We start from the raw sequence: 24,596 nt of genomic DNA, 5'->3' as shown, positions 1-24,596 counted from the left end.
TACAGTCTTGCACACGATTATGTTTAACTTCCAGTTTTCCAATCTGAGAGTGAGAAAGAAACATTCGACGAAGACTTCAGAGATTACGACGATCGTCGATCTTAGAAGTGATGAACACCGCAGCAACAACCTTAGCGGCCTGAACGAGGATTACACACCCAACCGGTTTCAGTTGTGGTCAACAACCCAACGAGTCCGGATCGGTCCGCGAGCGTCTTTCATTTCGGACGTAGTGTTTACCTTGGTAGCGAGTTTGGGAATTCCGTGATCCCGCTGCCTTACGTATTGTGGCATACTTGTGAGTCAAAAAGGTTATCGTTTATTAGCATGGCTCGGTGTTGGAGCTACGCAATAGCAGCATTCGGCACACTGGTGCTACTGATAGCACCGGGTACGGGACAAACCTGCGGCAGACGACAAGTGGACAAAATGTTTCTCATCCACAATGGCCAGGAAGCTAAGCCAGGCTACTGGCCCTGGCATGCAGCCTTGTTTGAAAGTAAAGTCAGGTCGTTCGAATACATCTGCGGCGGATCGGTTCTAGACCAGAACACCATCCTCACGGGTAAGTTTCGATTGCGTGAAGAAGAAACCTGTTTAGTAAACGGGAGTTTTTTTCCCGTATTCCTTAAAAGCATTTTACGTGAAGCTGATTCGCTCTACCATTTCTAGCTGCACACTGCTTGGTAACGCCGAACGGTTTGGTCGCGGTGGAGAGGCTGTCGGTGCAGGTTGGTCGTAACCGGTTTTTAAAAGCCGATAAACGAGGACAGGAGCACGAAGCACATCAGCTGATTCCGCATCCAGATTTTGACATCAACGATTTTGCGAACGACATTGCCCTAATCAAACTAGCTACGGATATCACCTACTCAGACTACATTCAGCCGGTTTGCCTGTGGGACCGGGATACCAATCTGCAGTCGATCGTGGGAATGAAAGGGTTCATCGTTGGGTTCGGCTTCAACGAGAAAGATGTCGTGTCGGATTACCTTAAAGATGCGGAAATTCCGGTCGTTGACAGTTACACGTGCATTAACAGCAATCCCGATGCGTTCAGCTTCAAGGTGAAGCCGGAGATGTACTGTGCCGGGAATCGCGATGGAGTGAGTGCCTGCAACGGGGACAGCGGTGGTGGCATGGTTTTCAACTACGCCGATGTGTGGTACATTCGGGGTCTCGTGTCGTTCATACCCCTTCGTGGTCAGGAGGCCGTATGTGACCCGAACCAGTACACAGTGTTTACCGATGTGGCGAAGTACCTAAGCTGGATCCAGAAGAATATACGACATGCTATTGCAGGTCCCAGTGGCGTTCCGGTTCACACGAGCGTGGACCGAAACCCCAAACTTCGTCTTTTAAACCTGGATGTCTGTGGTACAAATCGCTACGTAAATACCCCCGAATTTGACAGACAGGTATTTTTGGGATACCCTTGGATGGGTCTACTCGAGTACGTAGTGGAAGGAGAGCGCGAAAGGCAAACCCTTTGTCACGCAACCTTAATTAGTGACCGATATGTATTAACGGCCGGCCACTGTGTCAACAGCCTTCCGAGACGCTACAGACTGTAAGCATTACCAGACAAACGGCAAATGAATAGTAGAACGTTTACCGAATCGCCATCTGTTCCTGTTCGTTTCAGAACCGCTGCACGATTTGGTGATTACGATCTCTCTACATCAAGGGACTGTGCAACGGTGAACGGGCAGCAGGAATGCGCACCACCAACGCAAGTCCTTCGCATCGAATCAGCGATCGTCCACCAGGACTTCAACAAACCAAAGTATGCCAACGATATAGCTCTGCTGCGACTGCGCGAAAAAGCCATCATCACGCAGAGCAACGTTAAACCGATCTGCCTCCCGGTCACCAACAACCTGCGTAGCCACAAACCGACAAGCTATACGCTCACCGCGTGGCCGATTGGTGGCAACACCCTTCTCCGGTCGCAACGAGAAGTCGTCGACTCGGTCGAGTGTCAGGCGAACTATACGCAACATTCGATCACGTTGGAAAAAACCTTCCGTCAGATTTGCCTCAAGCAGGATGCACATTCCGCAGCATGTCGTTTCCCGAAATCGGCTGCAACGTTGCAGACGGTGCAGAAACTGCAGGACGATAACCGATATGTGATGCACGGACTACTATCGTACGGTCCCAAGGAATGCACTCATACCTATCCCGATGTGTACACCTACATTGGCCCTTACATGGACTGGATTCTAAGTCAAATGAACGAATAAAATGCCTGCTATTTTCCTCCAACTAACAAATGTTCATGTAAACATCTCTCCAGATTGTAGTCACTTTTCGAGATAAGAAATCAGGTCGACCTTACAGTTGATGGGACTTGCGAGCCTAACTGTTCTCAAACAAAAACCTCGTTTCGTTTTAATTGCTTAATAGCCTACCGCATAAACTGCCTAAGGTTGATTTTCGGAACAAAGTTCCGAAATATTGGTAAGTTAGGTTTTCAATTTATTGTTTTAAATGTTGCTCTGCATACGGGAAAACCTTGTGGTGTTCCGCCGACACTGGTCTCTGTGGTAAGGCCGGATAGGCAGGAATGCAATTTTTCACCACCCTTTAATGGATAACATGATTGTTATACTTATGGCAGAAATCCATGTGCTTATATTTAGTTATGGTACATCTGAGCTAGCTCTGTGCATCTGAAAAGCAAGTTGGTTGTAGCCAGTCTCTGCCTAAATACCGATCTTTCTACTCTATTAGACATTATGCGTCAGTTGCAACTCCTTGTTTAAGCTCTTGTGCTGTGGGATCATTGGCAAGCGAACTTAACACATTAACTGAAATTTGCATAAAAAACTTAGGTGAACACAAAAATAAAAACGATCATTTTTGAATGTTTTGAATAAATATATTTTGAAATCATTGTGTGTTGTATTACTTACATACAAATTCTGTACTTCGAGAACCTGCCCTAATTGTTCTTTCGTATCTGGCTTCGCTCAAAGTTAATACTAGTACAAATAAAATGAACATGTCTTACGCTTATTGCTAATGACTCAGTTTGGCGCCTCGTTAAAAGGCTGGTATCTGTTCTCAAAGGTCACCGACGAGCAAAATTGTCACCATAAGCTTCCGTAAAGAAACGTCCAAAAATGGTTGATCACATTCGCTGCTGCTACCGGGCGCCTTTACTCATCGGTGGTCCTCGGTTTCACACTCTGCTAGAAGTACACCCTGACCCCGGCCTGGCAGACCTACGATTTCCTCTTAATAGCTAAGACCTTTAGTTTCTTCTTATTTCGATGCATCTTGGCAATGTGTCGGTTGAGAGTGTACCCTCGAAGAAAACGTTCACCGCAATGCTCACATTCGGTCACGGTCAGGCCCGGCGCCAATTCGCCGTGCACCTCGTACATGTGACGCTTCAGGTTGTACGACTTGGTGAACCGCATCTGGCACGGATCGCAAGCCAGCGAGCACCGTTTACCGCTCCTGTCCGCAACATGCTGCTGATCTTCGTATTCGCTCGGCACGCTGATCGTTTCCTGGCAAGCATCGAAAGGTGGCCGCACCTTTTTGGAACATAATTTACTTCCTCTTCGACCACCGGCGAAAGACGTCGCCATATCACACCTGGGATTCGTCAATTCCTTCATATCTCCGAGTGACATCTGGTTTACTTGCACCGAGATGGATAGGCCTCCTGCCTCTGAGAAAAGCGCTATTCCCGGAGCCGTGTACGTTTTCTGTAAAAGACTAGTATTGGAGCTCGGATCCGGAGCACCGTCGTCCTGTTCCTCCTCGGCGTCAACCGAAGCCTGTTCGGATTCCTCCTGCAGGACGAACTCTTCCTCACGCTTCTGTACATCTATAACTAGCGGAATAGTGAATTGGCTGGTCTGATCCCCCGTTTCTATCACAGGCCGCAGCGTATTGTCAGTCTCATTATCATCTTCCAGCTTCACGCTCACCGTTGGGTCGAGCTGCTGTGGAAACGGTTCCTGGACCGTTCCGAACACTAGCTCGTGCTGCTGGTGGTGATGCTGTCTTGCTAGCTCCTCTTCGATTAGTGTCCGTTTTGTGCGGATCAACACATCCTGCCGTAGGCACTCCTCGCGAAACTGACAGAACACATCGAGCATTTGCAAGCACTTGTCACAGATTACGGCCCCGGCATCCGCGGGGCGGGTCAGCTGCACCGAAGTCAGGACCTCGATCATACGAACCAGCTCGAGCTTCGGGTCATCATCGCCTGGCGGAAACAGTGGATGTATGATCACTCCTTCCGAGGCGCAAAGCCGACAAAAGTATTCCAGGGAGCTACGGCGAATAGACCGAACATTTAACAACCTTTAAGTTTACCCAGCCCCGCGCAGCGCCTACTCACAATATTCCATTTTCCATGTTCGCTCTCCTCCAGACATAGGTCGCCGACGGTACGTTTGTGGTTTGTCGAGAATAGGTATTTTCCCCCCGGCCCGTTGTTTACAAGCGCGATTGACACTGACGTTTCCCGTTCCGTTCATAGTTGAGCGTTGAAAAGGTAGGCCACGTTTGAGAATTAGCCATATTTTGCATAAACAAAAAGAGCCACATTTTACATGAACAGAAAGAGTCATATTTTGCATGTGTAGAAAGATCCATATTTTGCATGAGCAGAAACAAAAACAAACTTCCTTTCATTAATGGCTGTCAAAAGTTATTCACCACCATTCGCCGCCATTTTCTCGTTTTCACCACTCCGTGGTGGTGAAAACGCCGCTTAGAGCGAGCGAAACGTCAAAAGGTAGCGTACCCCATTCGAGAAATTGTGCCGTGCTTGACGAAACGTGCCTAGCCAAGTTTTCGCATTTATTTGCAACAAATCCGCATCATCGGCTCCGAAAAGCTATCACCACGCTAACGTAAAACATGGCCGACGAAAAGAAGGATAACAAAGGAGGCGAGTCGGAGCACATCAATCTGAAGGTGCTCGGGCAGGACAACGCCGTGGTGCAGTTCAAGATAAAAAAACATACGCCGCTGCGAAAACTGATGAACGCCTACTGCGACCGGGCAGGCCTGTCGATGCAGGTCGTGCGCTTCCGCTTTGATGGCCAGCCTATCAACGAGAACGACACGCCGACGACGCTGGAGATGGAGGAAGGGGACACCATCGAGGTTTACCAGCAGCAGACCGGCGGAGCATTCCTGGATGGCGTTACTTTGTAAATTAGTGTTAGGTTACCTATCTCTTCTCCTGCTCCTGCACCCTGCGCACCCTTCGTGCCGTCGTAGAACAAGAAAACCATTCGTGCACAAGATGGCAGGATTTTCTTTGGCGATGAAGGAGACGTTTGATTTTTTAAGAGACAACCGTAAAATAAGCCTTCCTGCAAATCCTGGCGTTCTTTGCGAGCAACGCGACAAAAATGAGAATATTGAAATAAACGCACCTTTAGGTTGAAATATACCCCCTAACCCCACAACCCTGGAAATCGTCCTGTAAATCCACCATAAACGAGCAGCAAATAAACTGAAGTAATCTCAGAAAGAAGGCAAAAGAACGCTGGTAACTGTTTCTATCTGGGTTTTGCGTTTACTCTGGGCGTTCCAGGAATGGCTGTCGATATCATCCGGAAGTTTTCGGCCGGTTCGCGTTGTATGGTGAGTCATCCGATCTTCCGGGGATCCGCGATGGCGCTGCGCAATACTCGATCCCCTGATCGGAGCCGTCTAGGAATTCTTTCGGATGCCGTCTAGGTTTGGCCAAGCGTCGCACCGTAGCCGTGGCGTGAATTTGTTAAAAAATAGTATGTATATAAGTATATTCTTGCTTGTATAACTCTCAACAATCATACTACACAGAACAGAACAGAAAAAATAAGATATAATGTGTATGTGTCTCGGACATCCGTTGTGAGTTCATTGTTTTCTTTCATTCTCTCTAATTCACTACAGCATTGTTACAGCGCGACAGGGACAAAAACCCATATTGTTATAAAGGTAAAATTCGTATTGTTGTTCCCCTCCCCGCTCTGTCCCACGTCCCCCCGCCGTAGGGGGTTCACTTCTTCGCGAACTTGGCCTTCGATTCGTCGGCCACCCAGGACTGCTTGTGAACGTTGTAGAGATGGCCGAGCAGCTGGAACCGGCGCGGAAATCGCTTATCACACTGATCGCACGGGAACGGCCGCTCGCCGGTGTGCGTCCGCATGTGCTCGCCGTACGCGAACTGGCTACGAAACTGGCGGGCACAAATCTCGCAGCTGATCGACGCTTTCGGTCGCTCGCGCGTCCTCCCGCGGGACCGTACCCGGTCCTGGTGAGCCGCCAGCAAATGCTCCCGCAGCTGCTGCAGGTTGCTCTGATCGGCCCCGCAAATGTAGCACGCGTACGATCGCCGCTCCAGTAGATCAATTTCGTCCTCGTTGGTACCGGCCGCTCCATCGCCCGCAGTAATGCCACCGCCGCTGGGGTGGTGGCCACCCAGAAGCAGCGAGTGGTTGTGGAAGTTAGCGGCGACTCGCAGCGTGGGGGAACGGTTACCGTCATCACCAACGCCACCGTTCGCCAAAGGCGCAGGATGTGGCGAGTGTGCCGAGGGCACTGTTGCGGCTGCGGCGGCCGCAGCCACCGTGTCCATCATGTGCGTGCGCATGTGCAGCACGAGTTTCGTGCGGCCGGCAAACGATCGTCCACACAGCAGACAAGGATACTCCGTACGGCGCCGTTTACTGGCACGGGAATCGGTCGACGATTCGGTGCTCCGGCGTCGGACGACGCTCGGCATCCGGTAGTCGTGCGGCAGCTCCTCGGAATCGTCCGAATCGTCCGAGGAGCACCCCCCGGGTGCCTGCTGTTGGCGTGCGCGGAGCTCGTGGAACATCGCGTACAAGAGCAGCTCCCGCTGATCATCCGTTGCCGGTGGTTCACCGTCAGAGTCGTCCGAAGCGTCATTTCGCAGGAACAAACTTCGTACGTACGACACTTCGGGCTTCTCGGGCGGGATGGTCGCAGTGGCGGCAGACTGTTCCGTGCCCTGGCCGTCGTGCGAGGCAAGCACGGACCGGTGCTGCAGGAGAATGGACCGAAGCTGCGAGGCGAGCGGCGTTTCATTGGCCGCCATCTCCACGGCCCGTCCCGGTTCGCCGATGACGGGTGGCGATGGCGAATCGACCGTTGTCGGAGGTTCACTCTTCGTCCTGGGCAGCGGCTCCAGTGACGGGCCGGCTCCCATACTACTTCCGCCGGCACCATCGAGCAGCATCCGTTTCAGGAGCGACGAAGAGGATCCCAACGCGGAAGGGGTCGTTGTGGCACTCTCGAGGACGGCTGCTGAAACGGGACTACTAGCGATGGACGGCGCTTTCGGTGGCGAAGATCGCGCCGGAGATCCTTGCTGGAGAAGCATCTGCTGTAGCAGCGAGGGTTTAATGTCCTCCTCTGAACCAGCGGCCCCCGCCGATGCACCGGGCGAGGCATGCGTGGCCGGGTGCGGAGGTGTTTGGCGCGCCGGTGACTCCGAGTCCGTGTTGGGCGACGAACGATGGCTGGCGGCAGTGATCGATTGATCGCGCGTTTGCAACAATATACTGCGTAGGATCGACGAAGACGACTCCGCCGGTGGCGGCGGTGGTGCTGCCGATGGACCATCGTGCTCCCCTCCCGCTCGTCGCCGGCCCCTTCGCTCCGGGTCCACCTCTTCATCCTGCTGCTCGTCCCGGTCGCCTTCCCGGTCAGCAGATGGTCGTTCCAGAAGCGCCAACGGTTCGCTTTTGATCCTAATCGACGGTGAGCAGAACGCCGCCGGTTGCTGCTGGAGGGTTTGTAGCGCTTGTGTCCCTTCTACCTGCGGGAATGATGGCGGCAGGCGATGATGGTTTGCCGCTGCCGCCGCCTTGCCACTCATGTGACCTCGGAGTCGCTCGGTACGCAGTATCTGATCGTTGAGCAGGCAGCGCCTCCGGTACTGATAAAACTTGTCGAGCGTTTCGACACACTTTTCGCAGACCTTCGCCGGGTAGTCCTCCTCCAAGGTTATCTGAAACGAGCCCGACGAACGGAGCCAGAGAAACGAGACAGTGGTTTGGTGTCAACAGTGGTTTGGTTTGGTGTGGAGGCCACCCGTCGCTGTGCGCGCGCGCCCGTGTGTGTGTGTTTGTTTGAAAAGAGAGAAGTCGGTCAGCGCGGCGGTGGACGTCATCGTCGAGCAACAACACAAAGAGAATGCTCGCCTCGCCTCGCCTTCGTTGGCCTCGTCGTCGAATGCGAGCCGCACGCTCACGCGCGCTTCACGCTCGTCCTTGGACCGGCCAGTCACACGCTCGGTGACTGCTGCACCACCCCGCCGTGTCCGTGTGTCGGTGTGCAACCGAACGGCAACGACACACTGGCGTCATGTTGGTGGCGTTTGAGGCCACCGATCGGACACCAAGGACACGCACCCACCACCCCGAGAATGCTCACCTGAATCGAGGTGCACTCCAAGATCATCTCGACGATCTGCTCACGACGATCCTCCTCCTCGACACCGTTCCGAGCGCGTCGATCCTCCGCCTGGGGGCGACGGTGCTGGCGGTGGTGGTCCGCCCGGGAGCGGTCGTCCGGGAACAGACTGCAGCTCAGATCTTCACCGGAAAAGCACAGCCGGCAGCAGCTTTCCAACCGATTCGCTAGCAACACTTCTTCTTGCGTCATTGTCCTTCCTTTGGCTCTCACTCATTGCGTCGTCCCGTGCCCCTAAATCCCGTCCAGCAGGAAACCAACGGGGAGCCCAATGTGTCCCTTCTTCCACCCTTCGGCGCCCTAGTCTCTACCACTCTCTCTCTCTCAGTTCCGATCAGTGGGATCAACGCAAAAACCAAACGCAAACAATAAATTCTCTCGTCAAACGCACTTCCCGAACGCGCTCGGCTCGTCCGTGTGATTCGCGCGCACGATTCGCACTCACGATCTCACGATCACCGGGATCGATCACCTCTCACGACCATCGGTGGGCGCGCACGGGGTCGTCCACTGGTGGCAACGTGGACTTTCACTTTGCACCGGAATCGACCTCGGCACACATACACGCGGCGCCGTGGTGACCGCGCAAGCAAAGGGTTACCACCGGAGGGTCTCCGGACCACCCTATCACCCGTGCAAGATCGTCGTCGCTCGTCGTCGCTGGTCGTGCTGATTTGGCGAAGCTAATATTACGCATCAATTTAACTACGAACTAGGGTGTGCAGCCGCCGCCGCCGAGGCCACGATGACGGGGACCCGCCGTACGTTGGAGAGCGCACATTTTCTATTACTACTTAGTATTGGCCTCGCCGCGGCTGGCGGACCGTGCGCGGTTTTTCTCTCGCCTGTTCCTACTGCTCTGGCGCTCTGGCTAATAAAGCACCGAAACGCCAACAGCGTTGTGGCGTCACGGTTGTGGCTGACCTTTTCCGTCAACCCGTGCGATGCGATGCGATGCGCCGGCGGGGACCACTGCGTCGATAACGCGACGGTGACAATAATCAGACCGGGCTGCTGCTGGGGTCGCCGCCACCGTTTCCGCTTCCGTTTGTTGTTTTGTCCAGGCCGACTGTAACTGTCCGATCCACGGTCGACAAACAAAAACACTGCCAGGGAGAGCAGTCCGCTCGCGAGTCACTTTCGGCGAAGGACGGAACACTAGTGGGGTGTTGTGGCCGCCTTGAACGGGTGTGCGGTGCCGTGTGCGAGCTAAGAAGGCCTTGCCGTTGTCGGGCGGTCGTTGCGGTTGTCCTCCACCGCTCCGCTGCTAGCCGCCGTTCGCTGTCCGTCCGTCGTCTCTATCGGTGGTGGCCGCGCGATGTCGTATTGTGAGCTCACTTTTTCGCACACGTGCACCGACCTCGGGGGCTGAATGTGTGTGTGTGTGTATGTGCTTGTGGGCCTTTCGCGTCGACGCTCGGCTCCAACGTCGACCTCGATGTCGATGCTGCTGGTTGACGGGGGGTGGTGGTGGTGGTGGCCACGGCAACCACGGTGCACATTCCTCGCCCGCGCGCGCACTACACTCCGGCTCCCCCCGCGCGCAACACGCACACACAGGTCAATAACAAATAAATGTCAAATTTATTCACGACCGCGCGCCGCCGCCGTCACCTTCTTCCGCACCGAAAACACGGCACGGACGGAGCACCCCCCGAGAGCGGAGCGGGCACGTCACCATGCCACCCCGCGGACCACTTCGCACACTTGGTGCGCTATTATCACCGACGACGACGATGCACTCGCCGTGGATTACTTTCTTTGTGCCGTGTGTGTGTGTGTGTGTAGGTTCCGGTCCGAAATCCGACGATCGGCAGATCGGCTGTCCGCTCCCCTAGCTAGTCACTAACTAATCCTTCCTAAAGTCGCCCGCTTCCGACAGCGGACTTGCTGCGTACTACGGACCTAGACGGGGAGTACGCGCGTTACTCTACACGGTTTAGCTGCAATAAGTCTTCATCGCTCATTTCGCACCTCGCCGCAGCAGGCCGGAGAACTCACTGGCGCGATTGGGAGGTAGACCTCCGGTCGGTTCGTTGACCTCTTCTCCTACTACTCCGCGACGACGACGACGGAGCGGTGTGTGCTTTCACTTGGCCAGCACGGCTCTTTGCCCGCAAATGTCACGTTGATGTTGATGCAAAACCGCGCACCAATACACCGGGAGACACGGGCACGCACCACCACTAGCAACGAGCGCGGACGCGCAATCGTGGTTTGTTTATGTGCTGTTTCTTGGCAACCCAAGCGACGGGTGGTGAATATGCCACACGCTGCTAGCACAAGCTTCTAAAGAAATGAAGGGTTGTATTTTGAGAAAGAGTTAGGATTTTGACGAACTTACTATGTAATGTAAATCATGTCACTATCAGCAAAACCAGTTATAGTTGTGGTTGGATTTCTGTGGAGCTGAAAATGATGTCTCTTAACTCACGTGAAACATGCCCAGTGTATGTATCTTTTTGAATTGATTTACAAAATAAAAGTGACACTCGTTGATGTCATGTATTCTTGCACACGATACCCGAAAGACGATTTGAGCCCTCGCCTAGCCCACGAACTATGTTGAAGCGCCCACCAATTCAAAAAACGGTTACTTCAAAATTCTCAAATTACCTTTATCCGCGTTTGACATTTTACGCCTATTCACCGTGGTTGAGTACTTGACTTCGAACAGTCCAGCGTTCTCGATCGTAAACAAATAACTGTGGAGTGAACAATTTGTATTCAACGATCCGGTTCCGGTTATCCTACGGTTTTCCCATGTCGGTGAAGGTGGACAATCGTAGCACCTTTCGTGGAATTCGAAAGTGTCCAAAGTGTGGCTTATTTAGTGGAAATCGTGCGGTATACTGTAAAAACCGTTCATGCCTTGCAATACTGCAATGCCCCAAGAATCGGGGAGAAAAAAACACCCCGGATGGTTCGTCGTTTGCAGTTCGCCTGCTGCATTCGGTTCCCCAATCGCTGCTGTACAGTGTTACCCACAGCAATGGCCTACGAAGCTTCATTCAGTCATCGAACGAGCCCGATGGGAAAATGCTATTGCGCACGATAGCGGGCAGCAGTGTGAAGGATGCAAACTCGGTGATACAACTTATACTGAAGTGTAAATCCGAGGCTGAACCAATGCCCATAAAGGAAACGGTGATCGAGACGCTTGCAGTGTCGGAGATGGAAAAGAATTCGCTTGGAAAGCAGCAGCTGCAGTGCAGCTTCCCTTTGGTACAACGGCTTTTCGAGGACCTGTTTGTCGTAGGTCAACCGAAAGGTGGTGTTTGGCATCACGTTAAAGCGGTAAGACGTAAGCAGATATATACTGAACTTCATTGTTCCTGCCATTCCGAGGTAGTGGCAATGAACTGTTGGCACAAGCTGGCCACCGTAGCCGCTATGCTCAGTGCTAGACAGTGTTACGGTGCACGCTGGGGAAAACTGTTGCAGTCGTTCGTCACGAAAGAGCCGTCACCAACACCGAATCCCGTACTGTCGTACGGGATCGCCACGGAATGCCTCACGATCGGTGGATCAAACGTAGAATACATCGATTTGGGTGGCAGTGAACTTCAGTCGAGCGACGTGATGCAGCAGGCACTGTTCAATGATAACGAAGACCAAAGGTTGGATTTATGCGATTCCCTCAAGATAGATGTTTTATCAAACGGCTACGAATTGATGATCGATGATGGCACGACGGCAACGATGACATCGCCGATCAACGAAGTTCCAGACGTATTTGCAGCAACCGCTATAGACGATCTACAGCTAATGAACTGCCAGATCGAGCTAATGGACGAGTTTGATTTAACGGACCGTATCGACTTCTGTCCGTCCGACGTTGAGTGCGATGACGGGCTACTACTCCCGACGAACGGCGATGAAAATCTGTCCGATGCCACGCTCGACACGGAGCCTTTGGTGGAAATCTCGTCCAAGAAAGGCGCGTTCCTGAAAGGCGTAGCAAAGGAAAAACTAACACGGGGAAGCTACAGCTTGCGCAAGCTGATGAGGGTTCTCGAATCAAATGGCATCGTATTCCACCGCACCGTATGCCCGGCCACGACACTGGACGCATCACCGTACGAGGCGTCGGTCTGCAATCTTTCCTTCATCCGATGGCTTGAGGCAGTTATCGAGCAACTTAATTCCGTCATCGACTACAATAGAGACGGCCGGCCCGAACCACAAATTTTTCGTATTCACGAAGATTTTTTCCATTGCTTACGGTCTCGGTTTTCCATCGGTCATGGCAAGCGTCAACCTGACTCGGTGTCCCCGTTTGTTGATGATGAAATCGTAAACACCCAGCATCGATCGCTACAAACGCAGCACTACAAATTCAGCCATCACAACAGCCTGCAAAACGTGTTCCGGACCGATCGCATAAAACTTGCATTCGAAAAGAATTTCTCACGTTCCACCAGCGGCCAGTTCACGGCCGTCGACGAGGAGGAAGCTGAAAATCCCTCACCTAGCCATGGGCGACCGATGCGTCCTAAGTATTACGGCACGTTTATCAAGCTGGGGCGTTACCGACATGAGTTAGACCCGCACAAGGTTTACCATCTTAGCATCGCGTGGACCGCAGGCGTGTTGCCGCGTAGTGGATTCGGCGAGTTACGAATCATCTTTGAATATGGTCACCGAATGAACGGCCGCTATGTGGCTCCTCCGTAGGCATCGCTGTTTCCATGTATAAACCATCGCATAAGACATATTTTTACGTTTATTTACTTAAAGCTGCGCTATACAATCCCTGTTAAACATATACAAAAAAAACTCTTAACCTCGACAAGTGATATAAAATGGTGCTCGGCTGCTCGAAGGAAAAGGAAAGACGTATAGTAGGAATATAGGTAAATAAAAGTATAACGAATAACAAGACTTATTCCATTGTCAGCAATGATTGCAATTAATGGAATGTCGGGGCAGGGTGCTGGCATCACTCAGGGTGCTGGCCACCGAAGTTGTAAAGAACTAGGAAAGTAACGAGAAAAACAAAAGTATCGCTAAAAGCAACGGAGGGCAGCGCAAGTTTACCAAACGCGAATAGTCAAAGCCATTTGAACACATCGATATCGATCTGTTGGGTGTAGATCGAATTTTCAGCCAGCTTCAGCCACTGCTTCACGGTATTTGCTTTAAAGTTGCTCCGAATTCGGTTGCACGCGGAAAAGGATTGTTTCGGTGAGCAGTCGCCGCCAATCGTCGCGATACGACGATCGATTCGCCGCGCGGTAAAGCTTACATTTGGCCGCTCCGTTGATGTCGGCGTACAAGAAGTAGTAGGTCGAGGCGACCAGCAGCTCTTGGTTGTAGTTGCGCAGGGACCACTCGAACACGTTCAGTACGCAGTCGTCGTTGAGTAGAGTTTTCACGATGTTGAGGACCGATTTTTCCACCGCCGGCAGCAGGTACTTTTGCGCCAAGCTGAGCGCGTCGAGACTCGCTTCGATTACCTTGGGTGGCGGCGCCATTCCCGTCAACTTGTTGACCGTTTGCAAGCGGATGAGATAGAAGAAATAGCGCAAACCGTCCGCACTGATCGGTTCCTGCAGGTGCACTTCGTTGTTTTGCGATTCGATAAAGTGGTCCCCATCGAACATCCGGCGAAACACTTCGCTGCCCTCGATCAGAAGCGCTTTGCTGACGAGCACCGACTCTTGTGGTCCGTTGGCGGTGCTCCGCACCCGGAACGTTACTCTCTCCCCGGGGTTGACGGTTGCCGACTCGTCGCAGATGGTGAGCGTGTTGTCGAATTCCTGTGCTTCGAGCTTTTCGCTCGGCGTTCCCGTGTCTTCCTCTTCGCCGTAGATGTTCAGATTCTGGGCCATTCGCGTGATCGCCGAGCACGCGATTCCACTCAGCCGTTGCCTATCTGCGATGGTATCGTTCGTTGCACCGGCCGACGGAGCATCCTCGAGGATGAAGTCCATCACCACTTGGAGGACTTGCAAATCGAACAGCAGTTTGTGGAGAAGGCGCGTGTCTCGCACCACAAACAGTACGATGATCGACACGCGAAGCTTTAGATCGCGCTCCCCTGTCCGCAGGATGTGAGCGATCTCACCCTGCCCGTACCCGGTTTCACCGACCGAACCGAACAGGATCATTAGATCGTTACACGCGCTACGCATCTCATCGCAACTCCAGCAGCGCGCCCCGTGCGCCGGATAGGGTGCCTTCATTTCGTGCAACCGAAACACAAAGTCCTGTTTCAATAGTGGCAAAAAGTGGTTCACATGCTTGAGAATGTTGGCGAGCGTTTGGAACGCACGGCCGCGAGGTTTCTTCGATTGTTTGCAAATTTTTAACAGCGTTTCCAGTGTGTCGTTTTGTACGAACTCCAGCCCCGGGAAGGATTTCGAAACCGACCACAACAAAGTAAGGGTCGGCTGCATTGGATACTTCTCAAACGTTTTCGCCGTTGAGATGTCGAGCTCGATTTTGAACATTTCATGCTCGTCGATACAGCAGTCATCGCCCGTGCTGGCCAAACTGCGTGCCGTTTTCACGCATCCGCTTCCATTCGCGAGATGTGTGTCGTCCTCCGCCAGCAACGTTTCCCGCTCGTCGGCCGCATCTAACCACTTGGCGTTGGAGCTGTCCTCGATCAGATACGCCACGACATCGAAATCGTTTGAATCTTCCGCAACCGCTTCCACTTCCTCACTTTGTAGCTCATCGTCTTCCATCGCTCCCGGTGGTTCTTCCGGATCGCCGGTGAGAAGGTTACCACTGCCCAGCCGCGGCGAACCTTTCGTAGCATTGCTTCCCCGCCTGCTGCTCGCGTCATCCGGTTCATCTTCCTGCTCGTGGTCACTGCACACCGGCGAGTAGATTTCCGCTTCGTCTCCAAACGCTTCATCTTCCGGCAGTCGCGGTGGACTAGATCCGACACTCGTGGATGGACTTCTTCCCGCACTATAGCTTGTGCTGGCGTACCCGCTGCTCCCACTTTCGGGTGACTCCGGTGCCGAACAGTACGGATCAAGCTTCGATTGTTTCGCGGCCCGATGGTGCTGATATCCGTTACCACTTTTGTAGTGGAACAGTAGATCACTGCGCCGTACTTTGCCCGCCTTGGCGTAATTCGATCGCCGCTTAGAAAACAGACTCGTGTGCACTGGTTGCGATTCCGATTCCTCGTCGTGCCGAATGTGCGCCACCTCCCGATCGGCGATGATACCGTTAAGAATGCGCACGAGAAAGCTGACGAGGCCGTTGCTGAGCAGAATCTCGTTGCTTAAGCTATCGAAGCGGTACTGGTACAGCGCGTACAAGATCATCGCTTGTTCGCGTTTTTCGTGGGACTGCTTGGCGATCTTCATAAACGCTTGCAGGGCACCACTGCGTCGGATGTGGCCTCGGTTGCACGCCTCTTTTGTTAGCAGGCACATCATGTTGATGCAGTAACGTTTTTCGGCCTCATCTGTAATCGGAAGTGGATCGTGAGCCGACGGCACAAGATGATGGATGATCAGATCAACTTACCTAACCGGGCATACATGATAAGATCAGCTGCCATTTTGATCACTCCGCAAGCTGTTAGTCGATCGATTGCATCGGGATTGGCAGCCAAATTGGAGACCACTTTCAATGAAAGCGCACGGAATGGACTGTTCTCCCCGCAAAGGTACACCAGGCACTTGAGTCCGGAGCCTGTGTCACCGTAGATTTCGTCCACCACCTGCGGCAGCACGGTGGTGGTGATCATCTGAAGAGATTTGAGCGCACTGTCGAACAGCTTCACCGTTTCGTCCGTTTCGGGCAGCTTAAAGTCGTGCCGATCCTTCCAGCGGTAGTTCTGAATCACCTGATAGCCGACTATATCGCACAGCTGGCTGTGTTCCATGTTGCGCACGATATTGTTAAACTTTTCTTTCGTCACCATGCGATCCGGGGCATGCCAATGTTTCAGAACGACCTTCTCTCCGTCGTTTCCATCGTTCGAGGGAAGAATCGGGTTTTCCTCGGACCCCGCTTGCATCAACGCATCACACTCGACCTGTGCGTATCGTACGAGTAACAGCACTATCTTGCCGATGCAGCCTTGCTCCAGAAGCGTTTGGCGGATCGCTTTTTCGCGCCACAGCTGCCGGATGGCCCGGATTACCATGATCAAAACGGCGGTGTTTTCCGATTCCGATAGGATCGAGCTAAGCGCGTACCCGGTCGTCGTGGCATTGTCGCGTGCAATTCGGTGACTAATTGGGTCATGTTGGGCCAGGTTGCCCAACAACCGACATCCGCGACACTGAATGCTGGCATTGGGAATGTTGGAAATGATTGAGATCAACGGATTCAGTATGCCACAGTCGAAAGCCTGAAACAGAGCCGAAGAAAGTGAAGAATTGAAGCTGTGAATATAAACGTGCGCAACCATTGCTCACTCTCCTCGTCTCCGCGGACGGACAGAAGAAAGTAGCACCGCTCGCCCCCTAGATTGCCTAACTTTACCTGTTTGCAACACTCTTTTTTCGTGCAGCAGTTGCCCAGAATGCTCAGTACAACCTCTATGACCTTTTCATAAGGTTTGGTAAGCAAATTAACCAGCACCTTGATCCCTCCGCCCGCCGACAGCAGCATAATTCCTCCTTCACTGTTTACGTAGTGCGTCCGGATGATGACCAAATTGCGGTAGATCGCATTCTTGTCGCTCGCCCTCTGTATGCCATTTAGCACGTTTACCAACTTGCCTTCGTCCATCACGCCAGCAAATGGAGTTTGGTCACTGAAAACATTCAATAAAACACGATTTTCTACGCACTATCGAAGTGTCTTCGACTTTTTTCCTCCCAAGTGTCAAATCCGCAATCGCCTCAAAGCCTCCAGCACCTATCAACAGAGTGCGCTGGCTTACTATTTCTAGCACGCGTGTGCTTAGCGGGGACACACAACGCATCCTGCGATGGTTTCAGATAATAATAATAATAATAATAATTGGCTTTCCGTCTCGGTCCCTGGCCGCCGCTCTCCAATCCCTGGGACACCGAGTGCTCTCCGCCAGATCCCGCTCCACCTGGTCTAACCACCTTGCCCAGCGTATCCTTCCGGCTTTAACCACCTTCTGGATACTAGGTTCGCCGTAGAGTTCCGCGAGCTCGTGGTTCACCCTTCGCCTCCATACTCCATTCTCATGTACGCCGCCAAAGATCGTCCTCAGATAGTTTCAGATACTTTTTATAATTCTTTCCATTAGTTATCTAATTAGTATTTAACCATGTAGATCACATCTATATCAGTTTGTCTCAAGGAATAATGATCGTGTATCACAATAATCATCAAGTTATAATCATCAAATATAATAATATATTCATTCGATTTGCAGTATTGCCTCAGTTTTGGAGGCTAATCACCCAACTTCGGACGATTCTGGTAACGGCTTTACCATCGAAACTACACTTTGCTTACAAATTAAAACCTTATCCAACCGATCAAATTTTCTTTCCTTCTTTAGTAGCCTTTTGTCCTTTGTTTTGAAAGTGTAACGGGGATGCACAATTAGTGGGTTTCTAACAGATTTCCGAACACTTGTTCCGACCACCCACCACCCCAACCAGAAAGGACGTACTTCGAAGCGAGTGAGAATGGCTGCTGAAAATGCCGAAGGACAAATGAGTGAAATTTCCAGCCTTACCGGTTCCAGCGATGAAGGTTTTGAACATTATGTTTGAGTTGTGTTTTTGCTTGCTCATTGGAATTGGTTTCGCAGACAAAAATGGTTGAACAACTTGTCGTAATTAAAGCGTGACTCATAAGAAAAGAAATGCATCATTTATCATAAAGGTTTATTGTTTTTATCGTTAAATCTGCCACATTTACAATGTTTGTTTTGTTTATCTGTACCCAACACGGCATCATCTTACCCGATCACGTTTTCGTTTTTCATAGCTAAAAAGTTTACGAATGTTTGTCCGTCGCCAAAACGAAGCTTCCTCCGAGATTCGTTTTGCCAGGAGCGCTGAGACAATTCTGCTTGCCCTGCTTTCACTACCTATTCGGAATCATGACGGTGCAAGTACGGCATTTTGCTTTTCTGATTGAGATTTTTTAATTGCACTCCCACCCGAATCCGGCGAAATGCCGTATGTGAATGTATTCTGCTGCAAAACATGTTAGAAAATCCTAAGAACTTAGAATATTAGCTTGCGAACCGCGGTTGCACGCAGAAGTATGGAACGAATTGGTTTTAGTAAACATGTGGCCACCAGCATTTCGATTCTTTGCCGGCACGTGGAATCGACTCATAGGACGAAACAGGAAAAAAAACATTTTTCTAATATTGTTTCGGTTCTCTAGGAGATATAATATTTGTTTCTTTAATATTTATGTATATGCATAATGTTCGATAGAATTATCAATTACGGCTTTACTATTTCTACACATTTCTTCTTCACCCTCCATTGTTTTGTTCACTTCAATTGATGTCCTAATGTCCTTCCTGCCAGACACCATCATCGTCCACTTAATTTGCTATGATTTTAGTGACGAGCATAACTTGTTCGGTGCAAGTCAACTGTTTTGTATCGTACGGTTCAATGCGCCTCGGTTTTGTGATTTTAATTTGATCTTGCTCACCGATTCTTCGTTGCGAATCTTTCAGAACATTGTGTACGATAGGTGAGTACCTATCGTCTTCCAACGCCACTGTACAACTTGCCCGTTGCCGTTTCTAGACAATAATCGTGGGCAGTAGCTGCCGGTGTGCAACCGAACAGTGAAACGAACTAAAGTTTACCCTTTTTCATTCGTCGGAGCGTGCTCAATCCATATTAGGTGTGTTTGCATTATCTAATAATGGCTGTCTGGTGGAAGCGACCGTTACAAGCACAACAAGCGAACCTCTGCGAACGGTGGCTGCGCTCTAATAAGCCTTTACACATTTTTTTTTGTAAATGATGATTCAGGAAGCAGTTTGTGTTTGTATAAAATAAAGGCAACATGCAAACGAAACGGCCTAACCTCTGATCATCATCGAGCTTGCTTGAACAGTCTAACGCCTGATGCAGCGTGCAACATGAATGCAATGGATAGGATAATGCAAATAACGCCGAAAAATGACTCCTTGACCGCTCGCCGTCGGTATGCGGAAAGAGAAAAAAGCACGGTCAGAAATGTTATGATCACTGCCGTTACTCATGTTTACGCTGGTGTTAAGCAGCTACAGCAACACGCTAATCGTACATCGGATTAGAATATAGCAAACTATAGGTTTCGACTCTGTCCGGGTGGTTCCGGAAATTAGTCGTCCTTTTTCGGCTGGGAAAGATTTCGTCTTCCGTAGCACGATCAGCACCGCCGCTGCTACGACTGCTAGTATCTTCGCTGGTACGGCAGCGGTTGCAGTAGCTACTAGTGTTGACGCTATTATCGCTATTGCGGACACCAGTGTTGGCACACTGGCGCTGTCTGGTGTATTTGGAGGGTGACGGTCAATTTTACTAATTCGATAATATTAGCACGAACAGTTGTCTCCGTTTCGTGGCCGGTTGTCGCGAGTGTTCAGTTTGATCTGATCGGGGAAGTCGTTGTACAGATCAACCTATAAACACGAAAGAAGGGAAAAAGAAATGTTCATGACACTTTTTACTGTTCCAACCTACTTTTTTGCGACTGATTTACGTACCTCGCTTTCTTGGGCTATTGCATTTTTGGCGATGGTTTGAAACGCTAGATCCACATTAATGCCTTCCTTGGCCGATGTTTCAAAGTATGGAATATCGTTCTTCGCCTGGCACCACTGCTGGGCGCGCTTTGTAGACACCTGAAATAAGGCGATCGCTCGGAGGCGTTAGTACGAATAAATGCAGAACTGCGGTCACGGCGATGCTTACAGCGCGATTTTCCAGATCTATCTTGTTACCGAGGACTACGAACGGGAAGTGGTCCGGGTCGCGGGGACTCGCTTGTATTAAGAACTCATCTCGCCATGATTCCAGATTTTTGAACGTATTCGGAGCGGTCGTGTCATACACCAGCACGCAGCAGTCCGCGCCACGGTAGAAGGCCACACCCAGCGACTGGAAACGCTCCTGGCCGGCAGTATCCCAAATCTGGGGGAACGTTGAAGAAGTACGCTATTATTTTGACCATCAAGTAAACGGTACCATCTTATAACGGACCTGCATCGTTACGACGCGCTCGTCGATCACCACTTCCTTCGTGAGAAAGTCCGCACCGATCGTCGCCTTGTACTGGTTGGAGAACCGTTTGTTCACATACTGATTCATCAGTGACGTCTTGCCGACGCTGCTGTCTCCGAGGACGATCACCTTTAAGAGAGCTTTTTTCCTGGTGGCCATTTCAAAGAGAAACTTTTCCTCCGCCTCTGCAGATCACTTGTGGCAATTTTTACAGTACTGCCGGCTGAAAGTGTGACACTAAACCGTCAAACAAATAGTGCATCAGTTTAAGGAATGCTACCCGGTGATAATCCAGTGAGAAATATTAAGCCAACAAGCGTCCGCTGGACGACACTGTCCGTTGCATGCACTGATAAGGGGTACTACAACGGAATGTTTAAAACGGCAGCAATAATGCCTTTGGCATCCTTAACGAACAGATAATAGCCTCGTTTTTCGAACGACAATCTCAAGGGTGCGACTCGTGCAGTGTCATGCCAGTCAGAAGGGTCAGGGTCTATTCGTTTGCCAAGCTGCATATGAGTTGAATAAAGAAAAAGGTGTTTTCGGTTTCATGGCACCAACCGGATCAGTAAGAACCTATTATTTTGCTCCCAAAATCAAGCAACGGCTGAAATGGATTCGTCCGCAATGTAATGGAATGCTTTTTCCAGTAACGCAATGATAACCAATTATCAATGAATCATTCGAAACCGTCCATTGAACCGTGCGTGGTCCAATAGGGTCTGGAATGAGTAATTTTTACGCCAGAGAAGTAGGGAACCGTAGGCAGAACTGGGGTCTCCGATAACGAACCCTCTTCGCTGTCCATTGAACCACAAAATCGTACATTTCGTTTCGATTCATGCTGGTCCTGGTGCTTAACAGTGACCGCCCGCAGTAAGGGCGCGTCTCTCGAGCATGATTGGTAAATGCACTTTGTTGAGTTAGCGGAAGTCGGAGAACAACGAAATGTCCAACTTGGATTTTTTTTATAGTAGTGCATCGCAATCGCGCTAAAAGGATTGACAACAAAGAGCCTTCTTGGATGATGGCGCAGGAGTTCATGGGCTGCTGTTTGGTAAAATAGTAAAAAGGCTTGAATTATAAATGTAGTAATTGGTAACGCCGCGGCGTGAAAGTCGTAACATGTCAGCAGCACCTAATGAAGTATAAGCGTAATTTTCTACATTTCAGCTGGTCAATTTTGTACGATGCACAACGACCACCTGACGCAGTAGGCCATATTTAGCGATGGAATTTACGTTTCGTCTCAACATCTGGGCGCGGATGATTCATGAAGCATGCACAAACTGCATGGCTTACTTTGTTGTTTACAGTCTTAGGTGGTAAGCGGCCCATTGCAATACGGCTGACCTTCGACCAGCTGATGCGTTGCATTGTTGGCAAGGCACGGAAATGCTTTCCGAAATGCCAAACTATGCCCTTTTCTAGATATCGTGGAAGTAAGAACGTTTCGTGGAAGTTTTCGTTTATCGACAACCAATGGTTCCCTCTCACTCTCGCTTTACGTCATCGCTGGGTCTGGTGCGTAAGTGCAGCGAACTTACTGCTTAGGTTTGATTGCTTATTTTCGCCAGTGACACAAATAATACGATCGTCGTATCAATTAAGGGAAGGCGTCACAGCTGCGAAAGGGTCACTGCCGCGAACAGGGCACAGGGCGATTTAAACAAAACGCAATTCTTTGCACAAAACATTGCGACAACACACACACACACACACAGACACAACAAATGAACTTGTGTATAAGCGCCGTTACAAAGCAACTGAATCGAGACCAGCCACTTCCTGCTAGTAATCCTTCACCTAGTAGCACCCACTAGCGCTGGCCAGGGCAAGCGTCCGATACGTAGAAAATGAATCCGCGTCACGATATGGCAGCGCTAAATGGGGGTAAAAAAGAACAAGACACTGACTACGACGCAACGTAGAACACGAAGGTCTGGTCTTGTGCTTATCTGCTACGTCAACGAAAAACGGTGTCGCTGCAAATGCGTAACGAGGAGGGGTTCGTGTGCAGTGGGAAACCATAATCCGGATGGAAACAGGACCCACACAGAAACAGGAACGGACTTCGCTATGCCTCTCTGTCACGCCCGCAATTCAATTCTACTGGAACAATCCCGAACGGTACTGTGCTTTGTCCATGGTCCGTGGTGGTTTCTCCCCGTTTGCCACTGACGTGTTTGCTTTGAAAGTGTACATTCGTCATCCAAAACGTACTCTCGCCCCGTTTTGACTCAGCACTACCGATTAGTCGCATTAATTCACGCACGACCCATACCTACACTTTCGTTAATTGTATCGCGGGACACTTTCTCGGATGGTTTTCCTGCGATCGAGCAAAGGTTTGTTTTCTTTCTGGAAGCCAAGCTGCGGAGATGGAAAAAGGAATACCTCACTTCACTGCGTTGTTTCTTCTTGTTGTTCTTGTTCTTCTTCTTCTGGTCATCAAAAAAGTTGAAACCTGACTTTGGACCTGACCAAGTGCCGATGACATTTTCGCCACCACGATGAACAAGTTCACTAACGTCAAATTCAAATGAATCTACGAAATATAAATTTTGTAGTCTATTTTGTATAGTTTAAATTAATTTCGTCGTACACGAATTTTGTATTTAACTAATTACAAGTTTTGTTTTTTTTCTTCTTCTGGTTTTGCCTTGAAATCACAACTCGCTCTGGCTTTGTGACCAACTTCGCCGTCGGAAGGCGAATTCGTACGTCGTTGTTTCGAGTGAAATATTTCCTTTCTATGTCGAAAATAATTTAAAGTGGCGGTTAATGTGACACTACATTCAACATTCAATATTCTTAATTCACATTTCCTTGATGGCCGGCCAAATGCTAAATTAATCGTAAAATCGTGATGTAGGGCGTACGGTTTTGGATAATTGCTGTTATTGCTGTGGATTCGTAGCAAATCGGATCTTGTATCAATGAACAAGGATGACCATAATCAGTTTCTTTGCGCTGGCAATCTCACATTTTTGCTTATTAACTTACTAAATGTACTACTGTTGTCAATTACATTGAACTATTTTCTTTCTGCATTGCTTAAAATAAAGTCATAAAAAGTCCCATAAAAAGCCAAATGAACCAGAGTTCCGGGGCACTGATTTGGTGAAAGAAAAAAAAAATCCAAGTTACTCCGAACCGTAGTTAAAAGTCATAAATCAATGCAAAAGAAAGGGACTTATCCGTACTGTTTCTTGCCTCTTCGGACGGCAGTATTGATGCGAAAAATGCTCTTCCCAAAGCCGGTGCAATGCGCTGCGGAAAGTGTCAGCAGCCGGAGGCAACGGGAAAACCGAGAAGATGCCGTCTCTAGCCTAGACGGTCAATCCTTCTGGCAAGCCAATTGGCTAATCCTATCTGTGCACAATTGTTCAGTTGAGAAAAGCCGGCTAAATCTTATTAAATGCAACTACGAGCAAGTTCTGGCCGACCCCGGTTGCAGGGCTGACGGGGTCTCGTGGTCGGTGTCGTTTAAGGACGAAAGGATGCAGCTCTCCTAATCTACTCCTCCTAATTGCATTAAAAATGGGAAGATGAAGCGTAAAATCGACAAACATTGACCAAGGTGTCGACGACTCGGGCACGGTAGGCGAAAGGCCATCTTGCCCGATGGCCATCGGTATCGGTAGCAGCGGAACCGAACAAAAATAAGGGGAAAAGGAACGGCTGCACCCGGGCTCAGGCTTACACGATAGGGGATAAGACGGAATAAGAGGATATAATCGGTCAGGCCGTCCCTCTGGACCGCTACCGTCGTCGCCGCGTCCTTGCCGACATGGCAATTTCATCGACAACGGCAAGCGACAGAGCGACAAGTGAACATCCTTGCACACAGCTTGACGCGGCACGACGATTCCGTTCGAACCGTTTCAAAATCCGATTCGGCGGGGGATGTAAAACGATTATGATAATTGTGACGGTGCCGCAATAAAATCATCATAATTGTGGTTTTACGCCAGGACGCTG

At 50.4% G+C, this 24,596-nt stretch overlaps 7 protein-coding genes across 10 annotated transcripts; 3 read left to right on the top strand and 4 right to left on the bottom strand.

Annotated features, from left to right (window-relative positions):
- Positions 1-187: 187 nt before the first annotated feature.
- Positions 188-2,330, top strand: LOC128272024 (CLIP domain-containing serine protease B10-like). Its single transcript, XM_053009735.1, has 3 exons — positions 188-565; positions 673-1,570; positions 1,646-2,330. Exons 1-3 carry the CDS (start codon positions 328-330, stop codon positions 2,244-2,246), a joined length of 1,737 nt encoding a protein of 578 aa, XP_052865695.1. The 5' UTR covers positions 188-327; the 3' UTR covers positions 2,247-2,330.
- Positions 2,331-3,090: 760 nt separating this feature from the next.
- Positions 3,091-4,380, bottom strand: LOC128274055 (zinc finger and BTB domain-containing protein 44-like). The gene is made up of 2 exons (XM_053012141.1): positions 4,364-4,380; positions 3,091-4,296 (listed from the first exon to the last, which is right to left on the bottom strand). Exons 1-2 carry the CDS (start codon positions 4,378-4,380, stop codon positions 3,231-3,233), a joined length of 1,083 nt encoding a protein of 360 aa, XP_052868101.1. The 3' UTR covers positions 3,091-3,230.
- A 397-nt stretch (positions 4,381-4,777) lies between these two features.
- On the top strand, positions 4,778-5,510 carry LOC128272250 (small ubiquitin-related modifier 3). The gene has a single exon (XM_053010025.1). The coding sequence runs from the start codon at positions 4,888-4,890 to the stop codon at positions 5,185-5,187; it is 300 nt and encodes a 99-aa protein (XP_052865985.1). The 5' UTR covers positions 4,778-4,887; the 3' UTR covers positions 5,188-5,510.
- A 296-nt stretch (positions 5,511-5,806) lies between these two features.
- Positions 5,807-9,117, bottom strand: LOC128271765 (zinc finger protein 574-like). Its single transcript, XM_053009398.1, has 2 exons — positions 8,425-9,117; positions 5,807-7,999 (listed from the first exon to the last, which is right to left on the bottom strand). Exons 1-2 carry the CDS (start codon positions 8,653-8,655, stop codon positions 6,023-6,025), a joined length of 2,208 nt encoding a protein of 735 aa, XP_052865358.1. The 5' UTR covers positions 8,656-9,117; the 3' UTR covers positions 5,807-6,022.
- A 2,109-nt stretch (positions 9,118-11,226) lies between these two features.
- LOC128273571 (uncharacterized protein C2orf42 homolog) lies at positions 11,227-13,140 on the top strand. The gene has a single exon (XM_053011565.1). It carries the CDS (start codon positions 11,227-11,229, stop codon positions 13,138-13,140), a length of 1,914 nt encoding a protein of 637 aa, XP_052867525.1.
- Positions 13,141-13,209: 69 nt separating this feature from the next.
- On the bottom strand, positions 13,210-17,172 carry LOC128272939 (uncharacterized). Its single transcript, XM_053010828.1, has 3 exons — positions 16,924-17,172; positions 15,958-16,789; positions 13,210-15,895 (listed from the first exon to the last, which is right to left on the bottom strand). Exons 1-3 carry the CDS (start codon positions 17,170-17,172, stop codon positions 13,605-13,607), a joined length of 3,372 nt encoding a protein of 1,123 aa, XP_052866788.1. The 3' UTR covers positions 13,210-13,604.
- Positions 17,173-18,240: 1,068 nt separating this feature from the next.
- On the bottom strand, positions 18,241-23,042 carry LOC128274330 (ras-related protein Rab-7a). 4 transcript variants are annotated; one of them, XM_053012486.1, is made up of 5 exons: positions 22,901-23,042; positions 20,589-20,846; positions 20,301-20,519; positions 20,093-20,230; positions 18,241-20,008 (listed from the first exon to the last, which is right to left on the bottom strand). In XM_053012486.1, the coding sequence occupies exons 2-5, from the start codon at positions 20,766-20,768 to the stop codon at positions 19,922-19,924; spliced, it is 624 nt and encodes a 207-aa protein (XP_052868446.1). In that variant the 5' UTR covers positions 20,769-20,846; positions 22,901-23,042; the 3' UTR covers positions 18,241-19,921. The 4 variants fall into 4 exon arrangements, with proteins under 4 accessions (XP_052868446.1, XP_052868445.1, XP_052868448.1 ...); XM_053012485.1 differs by having other exon boundaries at positions 22,897-23,033; XM_053012488.1 differs by having other exon boundaries at positions 20,589-20,832; positions 22,901-23,019.
- Between the last annotated feature and the right edge of the window lie 1,554 nt (positions 23,043-24,596).

The sequence above is a fragment of the Anopheles cruzii genome, chromosome 3, assembly GCF_943734635.1.
Source record: "Anopheles cruzii chromosome 3, idAnoCruzAS_RS32_06, whole genome shotgun sequence".
Lineage (NCBI taxonomy): Eukaryota > Metazoa > Arthropoda > Insecta > Diptera > Culicidae > Anopheles > Anopheles cruzii.
This window is presented reverse-complemented; position numbering and strand designations above follow the sequence as displayed.